Source organism: Muscardinus avellanarius (genome assembly GCF_963383645.1).
Source record: "Muscardinus avellanarius genome assembly, chromosome: 2".
NCBI classification, from domain to species: Eukaryota; Metazoa; Chordata; class Mammalia; order Rodentia; family Gliridae; genus Muscardinus; species Muscardinus avellanarius.
The window spans coordinates 47,171,981-47,188,461 of NC_137787.1; the positions used below are offsets into that span (position 1 = coordinate 47,171,981).

The 16,481-nt window shown below is 39.5% G+C and overlaps 1 protein-coding gene across 1 annotated transcript in view; it reads left to right on the forward strand.

Moving 5' to 3' along the window:
* Positions 1–566: 566 nt before the first annotated feature.
* Positions 567–16,481, forward strand: part of HIBCH (3-hydroxyisobutyryl-CoA hydrolase) — a gene marked incomplete at both ends in the record, with an annotated part of 78,624 nt that continues 62,709 nt past the window's right edge. The window contains 3 exons of the mRNA XM_080688918.1: positions 567–601; positions 12,634–12,676; positions 15,051–15,191. Of these exons, the coding sequence (XP_080545044.1) occupies positions 567–601; positions 12,634–12,676; positions 15,051–15,191 (219 nt within the window). The remainder of the gene's footprint in view (positions 602–12,633; positions 12,677–15,050; positions 15,192–16,481) is intronic.

Sequence of the window (16,481 nt, forward strand, 5' to 3'; positions counted from 1 at the left end):
AAAATATTAAAGTTATATTTTTAATTAAAAATTATTAAAAATCCAGCAGTCTTTCACTTTAATTCCTGTTGGTCAAATTGCAGGCCAGGCTTAGAGGAACAGCGGGCCTTTCCCAAGACACAAGACAGCCTCTAGAGGGCAATGTTTCTTTCCTGCTAATCCGATCCAGTGCCCTCTCCTGTCTCTCCCAGCGCCCGGCCTCAACTTTCTCTCCGCCCCGCCCCAGGTCCCACCCACCGCTGGCCCCGCCCATCCCTCCCCTCCCGGACCCTTCCCCTCCCTGGCCCCGCCTCTCCCTGACTCCACCCAGCACGCGGCCCCGCCCCTGGCCCCGCCCCGCCCCAGCCTGTCAATCTTCGGCCATTTCCTCCTGCCGCGGTTGTGGCCCCGCCCCGGCAGCGGAAGGGCGCGCCGCGGGCTGCTCTGGGCGCTCGGAGGACTTGCCATCTGTGTCCTTCGGTGCCTGAGGGAGCTGGGCGACTGTGGGCGGGTCTGACGTGGGAAACGAACCGGTGCGTCTTTCACGGTTGCTTTAGCTCCGGATTATTATTATTTTTTTGTCGGCGATGGGGCAGCAGGATGCATGGAGGCTTATGTTCAGGTGAGCGAGCGAGCGGCGAGCGGAGGCTCGGAGCTGGAGTCGCTCGCCTTGGGCTCTCCCTCCCGCGGCACCTTCCTTTCTGCCGCTCGGGCTCGTGTTCAGCCTTGACCTGCTTCCAGCGTGACTTTCATTCCACTTGGCTCCTATTTCTTTTCTTAAAGGCGGGGTGCAGTTTAAGGACGCCTAGGGATTCAACGAAGTGTAAATTGTTGTGTGACACGTTTTGTGCAGGTTAACAAGCCCGTATTTGCTAGTTGTTGCACCTGAGTGCTTGGCTTTATCATAGGCTCCAGCTTTGCTACATATGTCTGGAAATCACAGGGCAGTGTAGTGGACATTTAACGTGGCATAGTGGAGTATGTGTGCAAACATACTTTTGGAAAGTGCTGCGCACCGAAGTTTGGGCTCAGCAGAAGAAATCTGGTAGCAATCATTTTAGAAATTTAGACCTCATCAGTCTTGAAGCCGGTTGCCTGTCCTTATATAGTACCAAAAAGCAGCTGTGCCCACTTGAAGGGAAGCCCATTTTTGAGCAGGTTCTTTTTGCCTGTTTGCTTTGGGGGTTTTCTGCAAAGAAATGGGGAGTGTTTGTTTCTTTGACTTAAGAATTGTTACTTAGTTACTCTTTCAGGGGAAGTGTCTAGTTGTCTAACGTTGTATCCATTGACCTGATTCTGAAATGTCTGTTAGACATTGAAGAGTTACATTTTTTTGTTTTGTTTTCTTAGTGCCTTAAAATTATTACCTGCACCTCAAACGGTCTCATGAATAAATGTAACTACTAAGAATAACAGTGCATATAATCGTTGCTGCTTTCTTGATGTCAGCAAATACCAAATTATTTGATAAACAAAATGGAAACACATGTTTTTAAGAAAGTTAACTGAGTTGGGAAAGAATCGGTCATGCCACAGATCAGTTTGGGTTTATTGGGCTCTGTTTTTGAAGATGGACACTGACTAGCTGGGGCAAACATTTAAAAACCAAGAGATTTTACCTAGACTGGTTTGCAGGCTTTGCTCAACGATGCTTTTTCCAGATCCAGCCCTGCAGTGGTTATTGGTGTAGCAAAACAGGTCCTGGGGCAAAGGGCATCCAGTCTATAATAGTCTAAACCACAAATGTGTAAGACAATAGGATCAACAGAAGATTTCTTTGAGGTTAAAAAGGTCTGTGTGCCACCGTTGAAGTAGTTGAGCAACCTCACTTCAACTCCGGCCTCCCTGGCACTGTCTTAGGTTCCTAATTCCACTCTCCACTATTTATCTTCTCCCAGTGCCTGTTCAGCCCTTTGACATTTTTTTGTTGTTGTTCTCAGATCACATCTCTGAAGATAACTCTCAAATTTGTGGGTCTGACCTGATTTACCCTGAGCCCTAGTTCTGCTCACAACCCTCTGGATGTCTCCGCTGCATGTCACATACCCGTTTGTGTGGATGTTCAGGCCTTACCCTGCATCTCTTTCTTTCGGCACTGCCATTCTTCTTGATTCCTAAAGTCGTTGAAGTTCTCCCACACTCCTAAACTTTACCTCTTCCTGCTGACTCAAATTATACAACACTCTCAAACTTATATCACTTGTAAATTTTGCGGGAACTTAATTCATGGACTTACCTTCTTCGCGGTTTGAGTGGGTTCTATGTGATTGCCAGATCGACCTTAAATCTGCTGGCTAGATGACCATGGTGGGGACCCGTGGGAATGGTAGCCTGGGAAAGAACCTTCTAAGAGGAGGCAGCTTCTCATTCAGTCTGGGGCATTGTTGACACTCTAGAATATAGATCCACAGTTTCCATAATCACCTTTTTTCCCCCTGGAATTCTAAAAAAAAAAAAAAAAAAAAAAGAATATTTGCATTTCTAAGTGATATCTCTTGGTTTTCAAATGTTTGCAGATTTAAAATACTGTGCTGACTAGACTAATAATGATGACAACAACAAAAAGCACATTTTCATAACTGATGCCAGCCTTCTGTCTACTAGTTTTCAACTGCAGCCTTCATATTTATTTCTTACAGATAGTGAAGATGTCTTCCTGCCTCTATGATGCTGTGTGTGCGTGACTTCCTGAAAAGTCTTTAGTCCTAACTTTTCTTTCAGGCCCAAGTCTTTTTTTCTCCACTTTTTGCTAAATGTTTCATACAAATTAAAAACCAAAATTATATTTCATCCTACAAACCAGCTGGTTTCCTTTCTAAACTTTTTAGTACCTATATTCTCTTAGCTATCCTCACTTGAAATCTTAGTCATTTTTGACATGTTTTGTCCATTGAGTTTTTACTTCATACCTCAATAAACCATTCCTTTTTATGTCTACAGCTTCTCTCCATCAGCGTGTGCCTGAATTAATCTCCTAGACCTGCCAACTTCTGGTGTAATAATCTTTAAGTATTACTTTCATTATATTATCTTTTTGCTTAACAGTTACATGTAAACGTTAATTTTATAAGCCTATGTTTGTTTCACTATAAAATAATTTTATTAGAACAGACATAATTGGATAAATGACAAAGTTCTCATCCTTCTAAGACAATTGATTTTACTGGAGAATTTGCTCAGTAGGTCTGTGGTGAACAAATAATTTGCCCTTTTAACATGTTTACAAGGCATGCTGTTCCTGGGACCTGGTGCTGGTCCTGGGACCACACTTTGAGAACTCCAGGGACCAAGTTTTTGTCACCTGAAGGAATTGAAGCCTGATGAGAAAGTGAGTAAGTTGGCAGCAACTGTGATGTGCATGGCTTCTTCCTCTCCACCAGGTGTCAGTTTGGGGGCCAATAAAAAGGAAAGAGAAGACCATAAATTCACAATTACTTGGGTACTCTAAATTCTCAAATACATGTTTTTAGACATAAAAGTTATTAAAATTTTATTTTATTCAATTTTATTTGTGGTGCTGGAGATTGAACCAAGGCCTCACATATGCTAGGTGAGTTCTCTACCACTGAATTGTATGTATAGACCCAGTCCCCAAATCAGATTTTCTTTCCTTTCTTTTTTTTTTGGCACTGGGGATTGAACCCAGGGGGATTCTCTCTTTGAGCTACACCTCCAGCCCTATTTTATTTTTAAATTTTAAACAGGGTCTCAGTAAGTTGCAGAGAGCCTCACTAAGCTGCTGAGGTTGGCCAGTGAACTTGCAATCCTGTCTCAGCCTCCCAAGTACTGGGATTACAATAAGCGTGCGCCACCACACCTGGCTCCAATATCAGACTTTTAAATAACTGTGAAGTATAAATTGAACTAGACAGAAACAATATGATTGTATAGACTCTAGCAAGGAATTTGGTTGTGCTTGGTTGTTCCCCTAGTAATAGTTTGTCCAGGGATCTTTGTGACTTATGAATGCTTTGCCCAGTGGTTTGCACTTGGATTTGGTAGATTTTTCTTGACCTTCTCTGACTGAAATAAAACTATCTCATAAATAAAACTGGGACTTGAAGGTAGGTCTGTGTTTTCTATTTCTTCTTGGGCTGCAGGTATTAGTTAAACTGTCACTTAAGATTTGTCTCTCTGATAGCATGTTATTTAAACCCTGAGCTGACATTTGGGTACTGGTCTCATTTAGAAATTATAAATCTTTCTGGATGTAAAGAAATTACCTCTTAAACTTACTTTCTTCTTCCTCCTCTCCTCCTCCTCCTCCTCCTCCTCCTCCTCCTCCTCCTCCTCCTCCTCCTCCTCCTCCTCCTCCTCCTCCTCTCTTCTTCTTTTGGCTGTGCTGAGAATTAAACCCAAGGCCTTGCACATGCTAAGCACATGCAGCTCTTACATTTTGTGATTGAATTTCCCAAAAAGTAAAATTGAGTCAAAGTATTGATTTAATGACAACTTTGTTGGAGCTTCAAACTATGCTGGTATTCCACCTCCAGAATTAAAAAGTGGTATGATCGGGGCTTTGGAATTTTTATGAGAGTCCCTGGTGATTCTAAGCTGTGCAGACAAGCTAGGAAGTCACTAGTATAAAACTAGTATAAGAATATTTTACTTGTAGTAAGACAGTTTTGAAATATGTTAGTCCAGGAATGTGAAGTGAGACTGATTTAAACATATAGGTGCTTTCCCTTTTTTGTAGTTTTATTCAAGTAAATATAATAAAGGAAAGTAAGTTCTGAAAAGTCACAAATATTTTTATAAGTTCAGTCATCTAAGATATGATTACAGGTGGTAACAATGGTAATGCTACTTTTTTCTTTTAATATTTTCTTCTTTTATGTGGTTCTTATTGAAAATGGCATGCATTCAGACTGTGCCTGGTGCCCTCTCCCCCAACTTCCCCTTACCCCCTCCCAACAATGAGTGTCCAGGTTGACCATGCTACATTCATACTTTTACACATATTTGGATGTAGCTCCTCCTAATTAATCAACCTCATCCTTCTTCTCCTACCTTTCCATTTCAGCCTTGCTGAGGTTTCCCCTCCATTATCTGGAGTCACTCTGGTATTCTAATAGTCCTTAGTTTGGGTATATTAGAGAAAATATGTCCCTTCTCTTTCTGTGCTTAGCTGATCTCACTTAATGTTCTCTAGGTCTTTCCATCCTCTTGTGAATGACATGATTTCCTTCTTCTTTATAGCTGAGTAGAATTTCATTGTGTGAATTTGCCTTAATTTTGCAATCCATTCATCTGGATGGAGACCTAGGTTGGCTCCTTATTTTGGCTATTACGAAATGTGCTTCCATGAACATAGGTATGCATATGTTGTCATGCATCTTATTGGGGTACAAGATGGTAGAGATATACATGCACACATCATTCATTTAGCCCTTCCCCAGTTCCTACCCCAGTCCCTCCCTCCTCCCTCCTTCTCGTGTTTGGCTTAGTGATTGACTTTGATATATTAGGGAATTTCCCTCTTTCCCCCTCCCATCATCCCCCATTAGGCCTCCTTATTTGTTCATCTACGGGTTCTTCTCCTTTGTCTAGTGTTTCTCCTATGACCCCTTTTCTCCCCAGCTTCTGCATATTAGGGAGAACATTTGATTTCTTACTTTTTGTGACTGACTAATCTCACTTAGCATTATGTTCTCCAGTTCCATCCATTTCCCTGTGAATGATGTGATTTTTTTTTTCTTTATGACTGAATAAAAAAATCCCATTGTGTACTATCCCACAGTTTTGTAATCCATTCATCTGTTGATGGACATCTTGGCTCGTTCCATAGTTTGGCTATGGTGAATTGTGCAGCTATGAACATAGATAAGCATGCATTAGTTTGTAGTTAGGTTTTTATTCTTTTGGGTAGATACCCAGAAGTGGTATTGCTGAGTCAAATGGTAGGTTCGTTCTCATTCTTCTGAGGATCCTCCATACTGTTTTCCAAAGTGGTTGTACTAATTTGCAATCCTGCCAACAAAGTATTAGAGTTCCCACTTCTCTGTATCCTCATCAGTATTTGTTGTTGTTTGTGTTTTGAATGATTGCCATTCTAGTTGGAGTTAGGTGAAATTTCAGGGTAGTTTTGATTTGCATCTCTCTGATGGCCAGGGATGTTGAGCATTTTGCATTTTCTCATGCATTTATTGGCCATTTGAATTTCTTCTTTTGTGAAGCATCTCTTTGGTTCACTTGCCCATTTTGATTGAATTATTTGTTTTCTTAGTGGTGAGTTTCTTGAGTTTTTTGTATAGTCTAGATATTAGTCCTCTATTAGAGGAATAGTTGGCAAAAATTCTCTCCCATTCTGTCAACTCTCTTTTGAGGTTCTTGATAGAATTTTGCTGTACAGAAGCTCTTCAGTTTCATGAAATCCCATGTATTGTTCTGCCTTTCAGTTTTTTTGTTTTTTTTTTCAGTATTGGAGATGGAACTTAGGGGCATTCTACCTCCAAGATACACCCCCAGCCCTATTTTTTGTTCCTTATTTTGAAACAGGGTCTCACTGAGTTGCAAAGGGCCTTACTAAGTAGCTGAGGCTGGCTGAGAACCCGGATCCTCCTGTCTCAGTCTCCCAAATGCTGGCATTACAAGCGTGCGCCACCACTCCAGGCTTGCCTTTTAGGTTTTTGTGCCTTTGGGATCTTCTTGAGAAACTTTTTACCTGTGCCTATTTGTTGCAGTGTTGGACCTATGCCCTCTTCAAGGAGCTGCAAGGTCTCTGGTCTGATTTCGAAGTCTTTGATCCATTTTGAATGGACTCTTGTGCAGGGTGAGAAAGTGGGGTTTATTTTCATTTTTCTGCACATGGTTAACCAGTTTTGCCAACACCATTTGTTGAACAGGCTATCTTTTTTCCAGTGCATGTTTTTAGCCTTTGTGTTCAAAATTAATTTTGTGTGCAGATTTGTTTCCAAGTCTTCTCTTCTGCTCCATTGGTTCTACTTTCTTAGTGATCATTTACATAAGGTACTTCAACATACCACTCTGGAGTTCATAGCTTCATTAACCTTTACATGAATATGCAGGTCTGTAACCATCATCTTCATACAGTTTTCTTTTTTTTGGTTTGGTTTTGTTTTTTTGCGGGTATGGGGATGGAACCCAGAGGTATTTGACCTCTGAGCTATACTCCCTGCCTAATTTTTTATTCTTTATTTTGAAATAGGGTCTCACTGAGTTGCAAAGGGCCTCACTAAGTAGCTGAGGCTGTCCATGAACCACGATCCTCCGGTCTCAGCCTCCCAAATGCTGGGATTACAAGTGTGCGCCACCCTGCCCAGCTGCATGTAGTTTTCAGTGCTCCACGTTTCTTCATGCCCTTTCTCATGCCCTCCTTCCCCATTCTGGCATCTGTTATTATTGATCACTTTTGCTATGCTGTGTCTAGCTTTGTATTCCTACCACAACACTTTCAAAACAACAGTATTAGAAATGGCTTGTATTTATTTTGTAGCTTGCTCTCTTTTTATAATTTCTGTCATAACTATTTTTCATACATATTTATATATACATATAAGATTTTCATACATATTTAAATATATTTTTCATACATATTTAACTATTTTTCATACATATAAAACTATTTTTCACACATATTTTAATATATATACATATAATATATGTATATATATTGGTGGTATATATACATATATACATATATATACATATATATGGCATATACATATATGTGTATATACATGGTGGTATATATATTACATATATATGGTATATATACATATATATGTATATACATGGTGGTATATATATATATATATATATATGGTACTGGGGGTGGAACCACCCAGGGGCATTCTACCCCCAAGCTAAACCCCAGTCCTATTTTTTATTCTTTATATTGAAACAGGGTCTCACTGAGTTGCAAAGGGCCTCATTAAGTAGCTGAGGCTGTCTGCGAGCCATGATTCTCCTGTCTCAGCCTCCCAAATGCAAACTGTGATCCTCCTGTCTCAGCTTCCCAAATGCTGGGATTATAAGAATGCACCACCACGCCTGGCTCTGTATTTAAATTTTTTTTTTTTTTTTTTGTAGTACTAGGGATGGAACCCAGGGGCATTCTACCTCCAAGCTATACCCCCAGTCCTATTTTTATTCTTTATATTGAAACAGTGTCTCACTGAGTTGTGAAGGGCCTTGCTAAGTAGCCGCGGCTGTCTGTCAACCAGGATCCTCCAGTCTCTGCCTCTGGATTACAAGCATGCATCACCACGCCTGGCTCATATTTAAATATTTTAAACAGGTATTTTAGGGGTTGTCTAATGGCTCTGTAGAGATGACACAATTAAAAAAATATTTCTCTATTTGAATTATTTCTTCTTGTAAATAATTGTTGTGAACATCTTTATGAACCAAACTTTGCAAGTGCTGTGAAATTACCAGGTCAAAGGAAATTAGTATTTATATTATTGTTGTTTTTTAATGTGATGGGTCTTGCTATGTTGAACAGGCTGGCCTCAAACTCCTGGGCTCCAGTGATTCTCCTGCTTCAACCTCTCAAGTAGCTGGGACTACAGATGTGGTGGGCCACCATGCCCATCTAATTTTTTTTAAAGATTGTGAATCTATATTTTCATACTGCTTACTATTTTCATACTGCAATACTAATTAATATTTCTCTCAGCAATGTCTAAGAATGTCTGTTTTATTGCATCCTTACCAAACTCTTTTAAAAAATTAAGACTATCTTCTAGAGCGTTTTTAGGTTTACAGAAAATTTGACCAGAAAATTTTGACAAATGTATAACATGTCATGTGTGCGTTATCACCATATAATACAGATTATCACTACCCTAAAGATCTTCTGTTTCAGCAATTCATCCTTTTTTTCTTCCCCCAAACTTTGGCAGGTACTGACCTTTTGACACCATAATTTTGCCTTTTTCAGAATTCCATATACTTGAAATCATATAATATGTAGTCTTTATAGTTTTTTTACTTTGTAGTATACATTTAAGGGGTGTGTGTGTGTGTGTATGTGTGTGTGTGTGTGTGTGTTTTGATGGCTCATTTTTTTTTATTGGTGCACTGTATTCATACATCATAGTGGGATACAAACTTTTGTAGACATACATGCACACATCGCCCAGTCAGCCCCCACCCGATCCCCACCCCATTCTCTCCCCATCCCTCCCTCCCATGCTTGGCTTAGTGGTTGACATCTAGTATTATAGCAATTTATCCAAAATTAAAAATGATAATCTCACATAACAGTTTCATTTGTCTGATACCAAGCTTTTTTTTTTTAATTTTTGTTTTTTTTGCAGATCTGGGGATGGAACTCAGGGGCATTTGACCTCTGAGCTACACCCCCTGCCTTATTTTTTATTCTTTATTTTGAAACCGGGTCTCACTGAGTTGCAAAGGGCCTCACTAAATAGCTGAGGCTGTCCGCAAACCGCGATCCTCCAGGTCTCAGCCTCCCGAATGCTGGGATTACAAGCGTGCGCCACCACGCCCGGCTTGATACCAAGCTTTTGATGACTTAAAGATAACATTTCAATATTTCTTTTTACTTTCTTTCTTACCAGAGAATATTTTTTTTCTATTTTTTTAGGTGACACTAATATATATATATTTGGTGGTACTGGGGTTCCTGGAAGCCCTTCTTCCTCCGGGCTACACTCCTAGACCTATTTTATATTTTAGAAACGGGGTCTCTTACGCCAGCACGGCTGGCTTCCAACCTGCGCGATCCTCCTGTCTCCGCCTCCCAAGCACGGGGATTACAAGCGTGCGCCACCACGCCCGGTTATATATTTATTTTTCAGAAAAAAAATCTATCCTAATATGGAATATGGACTCTAGATACCCAAAATGATCTTGAAAAAGAACAAAGCTAGAAGATATATATTTTCTGATTTCAAACCATATAAAGCTACAATAATTGAAACAGTGTAGTACTATTCTAAAGGCAGATATATGAACCATTGGAGTTAAATAAAAGCCTAGAGCTAAATTCTTCCCTATATTGTCAAGTTATTTTTGACAAGGTTTCCACGAACATTTGGTGGTGGAAATAATAATCTTGTAACTAAATATTGTTGAAAAATAATAATTACATGGAAAAGAATAAAATTGGACCCTTACCTAATCCCATATACGAATATTAACTCAAAATAGATAAAAGACCTAAATATAAATCTTAAGACTATTAACTTTTAGGAGAAAATCTGGGTCATAAAACCTCACAACATTGAAATTGGCAGTGATTTCTTGGATATGATTTCAATGGCACAGGCAACAAAAGGGTAAAAAAACTCCCTAAAAAATAAAAATATTGTATATCCAAAGACAATGTAAAAAGAGTTAAAAGTTACTGATAGAATGGGATAAAATATTTCCAAATACTATATCTGAAGGTATATTAATATTCCAACTAGAAATCCTAAAAATTAACAACAATAAAGGCAAACAATATCATTTCGAGATAGGTAAAAGACTAACATAAATAATTAATCTCCACAGATAACCAATCTTAGTTGTCTGTTGGATGGAAACTCTTGTTTCTCTGGTTCTGGTGTGTGTTACCTATTTTTTCTTTGTAGTTAATCTCTTTGAGTATTTTCTCTAGTGCTGGTTTTGAAGACATAAATTCCTTCAGTTTCTGTTTGTCGTGGAAGCTTCTTATTTCTCCATCTAATTTGATAGAAAGTTTTGCTGGGTAGGAAATTTTTGGCTGGAAGTTGTTTTCTTTCAGAGTTTGGAATATGTTACTCCAAGCCCTTCTGGCTCTCATGACTTGGTTTGGGAAGTCTGGAGTGATTCTAATTGGTTTAACTCTGAATGTCACTTGGCCCTTTGTTTTTGTTGCCTTTAAGATTCTCTGCTTGGCTTCCACAGTGGCCATTTTGACAATTATGTGGCGTGGGGATCCTCTTCTCCGATCCTGTCTAAAGGGAGTTCTATAAGTTTCCTGGACCTGTGTATCAACCTTTTGCTTTATGTTTGGAAAATTTTCTGCTATTACTTCCTTGAAGAGATTGTTGATCCCTTTGGTTCCACTTTCTTTTCCCTCCTCTTTTCCAATTATTCTTAGGTTAGCTCTCTTAAAATGGGCCCATATTTCTTCAATGTCAGATTCCTGCTGTCGGATATTGTTTTCTAGATTAGAAACTATGCGTTCATTTTTGGAATGATCATCTTCTAAGAGCGAGATTCTGTTCTCCATGTGGTCTAATCGGTTGTTTGTGCTTTGAATTGAGGCCTTTACTTCATTAATTGCATCCTTTATCTCTTTTTGGCTCTCTCTGAGTTCTTTTCGAAGCACCTCTATTATTTCTGCAGTTATTTTCCTGATTTGATGTTCTAGAAATCTCTGATTTTCTGTTTTATCGGGTTCTGATGTTGTGGGGTTGTGGGCATTCATTGCTCCAGTGTTATTCCTCTTTCTCATGATTTCGGAAGTTTGTGCCTTCTCTGGGTTCTTCCCTTGGGTCACTATGACTTCACTTAAGGTGTTCTGGATCTCGAGTCAGTAGTATCTCAGACCCCACTACTCCTTTACTGGGTTGTATCACAGAGTCTCCGACCCAGAGAGTCGATAGAGGCTGCTTTAGACTGTGGGGGGTGCCAGGTTGCACGTTCTCCTATGGTGTGATATCTCTGCCACCGCCACTCCCCCACTGGGTCAAGTCCCAGGAAGTACAGTACTGGGATTTCTCCTCTGTGGCCTGCAATTTGACTCACTGTTCTTGAGTACGCAGATGTAGCTGTACTGGACTTGGTGAATTCGCTGCTGCTGCCGCCGGTGGCAACATGGTGCTGCTGCTACGCCCTCGGCCGTGAGGCTGGCGTATTTCTTCTTGGTTTTGAGTTCCACTCTGAATCCCTGCAGCGTGTGCTGAGCTCAGCCACTGGGAGCTTTAGATGCTCCCTGTGCTGAAAAATCCCGCCTGGCTGTTCCACAGAGGCGGCTTGCTGTAGCCGTCTGGTGAACTCGCCGCTGCTGCCAGCAGTATGGTGCTGCTGCCGCGTCCTCGGGTGTGAGGCCGGTGTATCTCCTCTGTGGCTCTGAGCTCTGTTCTCAATCCGCTTTCTCTCTGGAGCCTGGTGATTTTTTTGTTTCTCTGGTGATGGTGTTTTCTGGCTATGAAAGGCGCTGATTTTGTGGTAATGGAGATTGGTTGTTAGCGGGGCTCTTAAGCCCCGCTTTTCTCAGTCGCCATCTTCCCGGAAGTCCCCTCATTTCTCTTTTTGTCTGTGTACTGTTATTTGTATGGACATACTAAAGTTAGTTTGTCCTTAAAAGGACATTTTGATTATTTTCACATTTGGGTAATTATAAATGAAGTGAACATAACATTCATATGCAGATTCGTGTGTGTGTGTGTGTGTGTGTGTGTGTGTGTGTGTGTGTAAGTTTTCAGCACATTTGGTAAAACTCAAGGAATGGGATTGCTAGATTATATGGTAAGAGTATATTTAATTTTATAGGAAAATGCCAAACTCTCTGACAGTAGCTATATAATTTCACTATGATGCTCAACAATGAATGATAATTAAATCTTTTTTCTTTTTTCCTTCTTGTTCTAGTAACTTTTTGGAAGAGACTTATGCAAAAGGCAACACAATATTTGTAAATTGAGATAGGACTGTCCGCATTACTGAGCTCATTGTATTCTCCATGTGTTTCAGGTTTAGTTCATTCAAAAGAACTAATGTCATTCTGCAACATTTGGTGAGTTTGGACTTTGTTTTGCTGGCTCTACTAATTCATGATGTGTAACTAAAATGTCAGCTTTCATTGACCTTGGTAAATGATTGTTCTCAATTTCTAGGGTAAAGAGTTGACAGACAGCCTTTGGGAGGTGGCATGAGGTCACAGAGCATGGATAAGTGTGAATGCCTGGCCTGAAGTCATGGGTCCACAGCTTAATTGTGGGCAGGTCACTTGGCCTTTTGTGGCCTCCTGTTTGGTATATGTAAAATCAAGATAATAGTAATGTACCCTAGAGTGCTTATGAATAATAAGATTACTATTTAAAAATCTGGCATAGTACATGGCATATAAATAACCTATTTGTACCTTATCAATAAGTACCTCATAAGCTTAAATTGTAAGAAAATTAATTTTTACTCATTTTTATATTCCTGAGGGAGAACCTAACAAGTATTTTGCACATCAAAATAACAAGTTAGAAAGGAACTGCTGTAGTACTAACTTTGTCAGGTGCTAGTCTAAGTACTTCATATATATTAGCTCAATTCTCATTATAGTCTTGTGGGATAGATACTACAGATATCTGTAGTTTTAAAACCTCTAAAAGTTTTTTTTTGTTAGTTTGTAGTAAATGCATTTAGTAGCAAAATCTCACCTGAACATACCTGAAGTTCTTTTTATCTTTATCCTGATATGAATGTTCATGGTTTACTGCAGAAATATAAAAGTATTTGATATAATGTACTGACCCATCTTCACTTGGGGTGATTATATATATATATATATATATATATATAATTATGTAATTATATATATTATTATGTAATATGTACTGTGTCACTTTTTAAAAAATTAGAACATTTTCTGAATTTTAAGGGATTGTGGCCTCATTCCTATTTCATGGATCAGAAATTGAGGGACAGAGAACATAATTGTTGTGTAAACATGTTGCTTAATGCTTTCAAACAATGGATTTGGGGGTTTTATTAGATTATAGTTACTAAGTGTCCCATTTAGTTTTAATTGGTATAGTCCAATTAAAAGTTTTTCAACTTAAACTGACTTTGCACAGTATTCCCATGTGAGGTTTAAAGTATTGTCCTTGGATAAAGGAGGGTGTTAAGCATGGTGTGGCCATGAGCACTGATAGTTGTGCATGACAGAATCCTGGAAAACCATTTTGTAGCTAAACCCACGTTCTTTACAGTTACTGTATTACTCAGTACTGAATATTACACAGACTCTGAGACTGGATGATAAAGGTAGATTGTGTGAGGCTCTAAGTAAGTGTAAAGGCAATTACATCCCAACTATATTACATACACGTCTCAAATTTTATAGTCTGGTTTCAAGATGCTTATTCAGGCTCCTATCATCCCACCAGTGTCCATAACCAGTCTTTGTTTCTCTCTCTTTTCTTTGTGATAAAGAAGATTAAACCCAGGGCCTCCCACGTGACAGGCAAGCACTCTACTACTGAACTACATCCCTCCCCCACCTCTTTTAACTCTATTTTGAGGCAGGATCTTGTTAATAAGTTACCAGGGTGGCCTCTAAATTGTGATCCTCCTGCCCCAGCCTCTGAGTAGCTTGGGATTACAGGCATGCCCCTAACTTTGTTCCACCAATTTTTGTCATCATACCATTTCCAGATATTCATTGTTTCTGACTTACCATGTGCTGTTCCTTCTTCTACCTAGAATTCTCATCTCCCTTTTTCTTCTTCTTTTTCTTTTCCTTTTTGCAGTACTGGAGATTGAACCCAGGGGCATTCTACCTCCGAGTTATACCCCAGCCCTATTTTTTATTCTTTATTTTGAAACAGGGTCTTACAAAGTTGTGGAGGGCCTCACTAAGTAACTGAGGCTGCTCATGAACCTTCCATCCTCCTGTCTCGGCCTCCCAGGTACTGGGATTACAAGTGTGTGCCACTAGCCCCAGCTGTCGCCTCCCTATTTCTTGATATGCATCATAGTCACTCTCAGCACCTTTTTAAAAAGTTGTCCATAGTTACTATAGTAAGAATTATTTACCTTCTTTAATTCATTTTTGCTTTCTCAACACCTGATGCAGAACTCAGAGTGCAATGATAAAAGATTCAAGAGTATTTTATAGTCCAGGGAATTTTAGAACTAGGCCCTATTCTAAATCACTTGATTCAGTTTACTAATAAATAAAAAATTAAAAATTCAGGAAGTATATATGATTTGCTTTGAAAGCTTTTTATCTATAGAGTCTAAATAACTTTAGAAATGTTTGTCTGACATTCCTAGTTCTCCATTCATGTATTATCATTAATATGAAAGTTTTATATTTGATATGTATGTTTTGATGTGGGCTTGCAATGAAAACAAAATGAATTTTCTCATAAAGTTGTTCTTTGTTTACTCAGAGAATGTCTAAGCACACAGAAGCAGCAAAAGACGTACTTCTGGAAAAAAAAGGTTGTGCAGGAGTGATAACGCTGAACAGACCCAAGTTTCTCAATGCGCTGACTTTCAATATGGTTCAGCAGATTTCTCCACAGCTAAAGGTTTGTAATTTTCCAAAAGCATTTTTATGAATCCTTGTAAAGGGATAGTGTGCTAGAACATTTCATCCCACAGAATCTTTGATAGTTTGGTTATAAAGTTTCTGTTCCGTAGCATCATAGGGCTCTTGGATATACACCCAGGCCGCCCTGATTCTTGAGTTCTCAGTTCTTTTCTGTGTGATTGTCCTTGAGCACCTTTGTGCTAGGAAGTCTGCTGCCTTACAGTCTAGCTCCTTTTACTTTTATATAGCTCCTAGCCTTCCCAAGTTTCTTTTTGTGTTCTGCTATTTTTTGTTTCAGTGACCTTCCAACCAGTGATTCCAACACTGCCTCGTAAAGCCTGAGTGTATATATCTCATTTGCCTCCATGTGGCAGCCTTTGATTTGAGGAAAGTTGTTTTTAAGTGGCCTGGCTTGCCTTTTTTAGAAGAGGCCATGAAGTTTTCTAAGTGCATTGCCTGGGGCAGTAGAAAACTGTAGGGCTTAAAGTCAGACCACTAACGTTTGAACCTCGGGTTTCTATTTGTTAACTCAGTAGACTGGGAAAGTTAACCTATTCTCACTGTCCTCAAGCTGTGAAATGGGGACTATGATCTCTCATAGTATGATTGTCACGTTTAAATAAAATAGTGTATGCAAGCACCTACTACACCAGGGAGGCGTTGACCCTCCTGGTCACCAGCTCCTCAATTCCTCACCTGATGGTCTCTCTCATTTTTGTGTTTCTTTTGAGTACATTATAGTGTGTCCTGTAGTACATTATAGTGATTTATAGAAATAAGCCAAGTTTTGGAAATTAGAATTGGAGAAAGTAGAAACTTTCAGGTTAAAACAACATATTTTTTATTATTGTAGTCCAGTATTGCATTATTTGTTGAGAGCCACATCTGTCTGGTTGCATGTTTTCCTTATGCATTCATTTTTTTCTTATTCTCTTATTCTTCTTAACAGAAGCCCTGTTTATTTTTCATTTGTGCCATTCGTCTCTCCCTTCCACTGACTCTTGATTCTTTCAGCCTATTTATTTTTTGGTGTTGCTGCAGATCAAACCCAGAGCCCTAGCACACTAAGCAAGTTCTCTACCATTGAGCTACACTCCTAGCCCCCCTGCTTAGTTATTATCTATCCTTATCAGTTCCAAATGACTGGCAAATTTAAGCAGTATCATAAGTGGTTTCATACTGTTACTTAACAATTTTTTCAGTAGAAATTTTTTGGAGTTGGGCATTGTGGTGCACGCACACTTGTAACCCTAGTACTTGGGAGGCAGAGACAGGAGGATCACAGGGT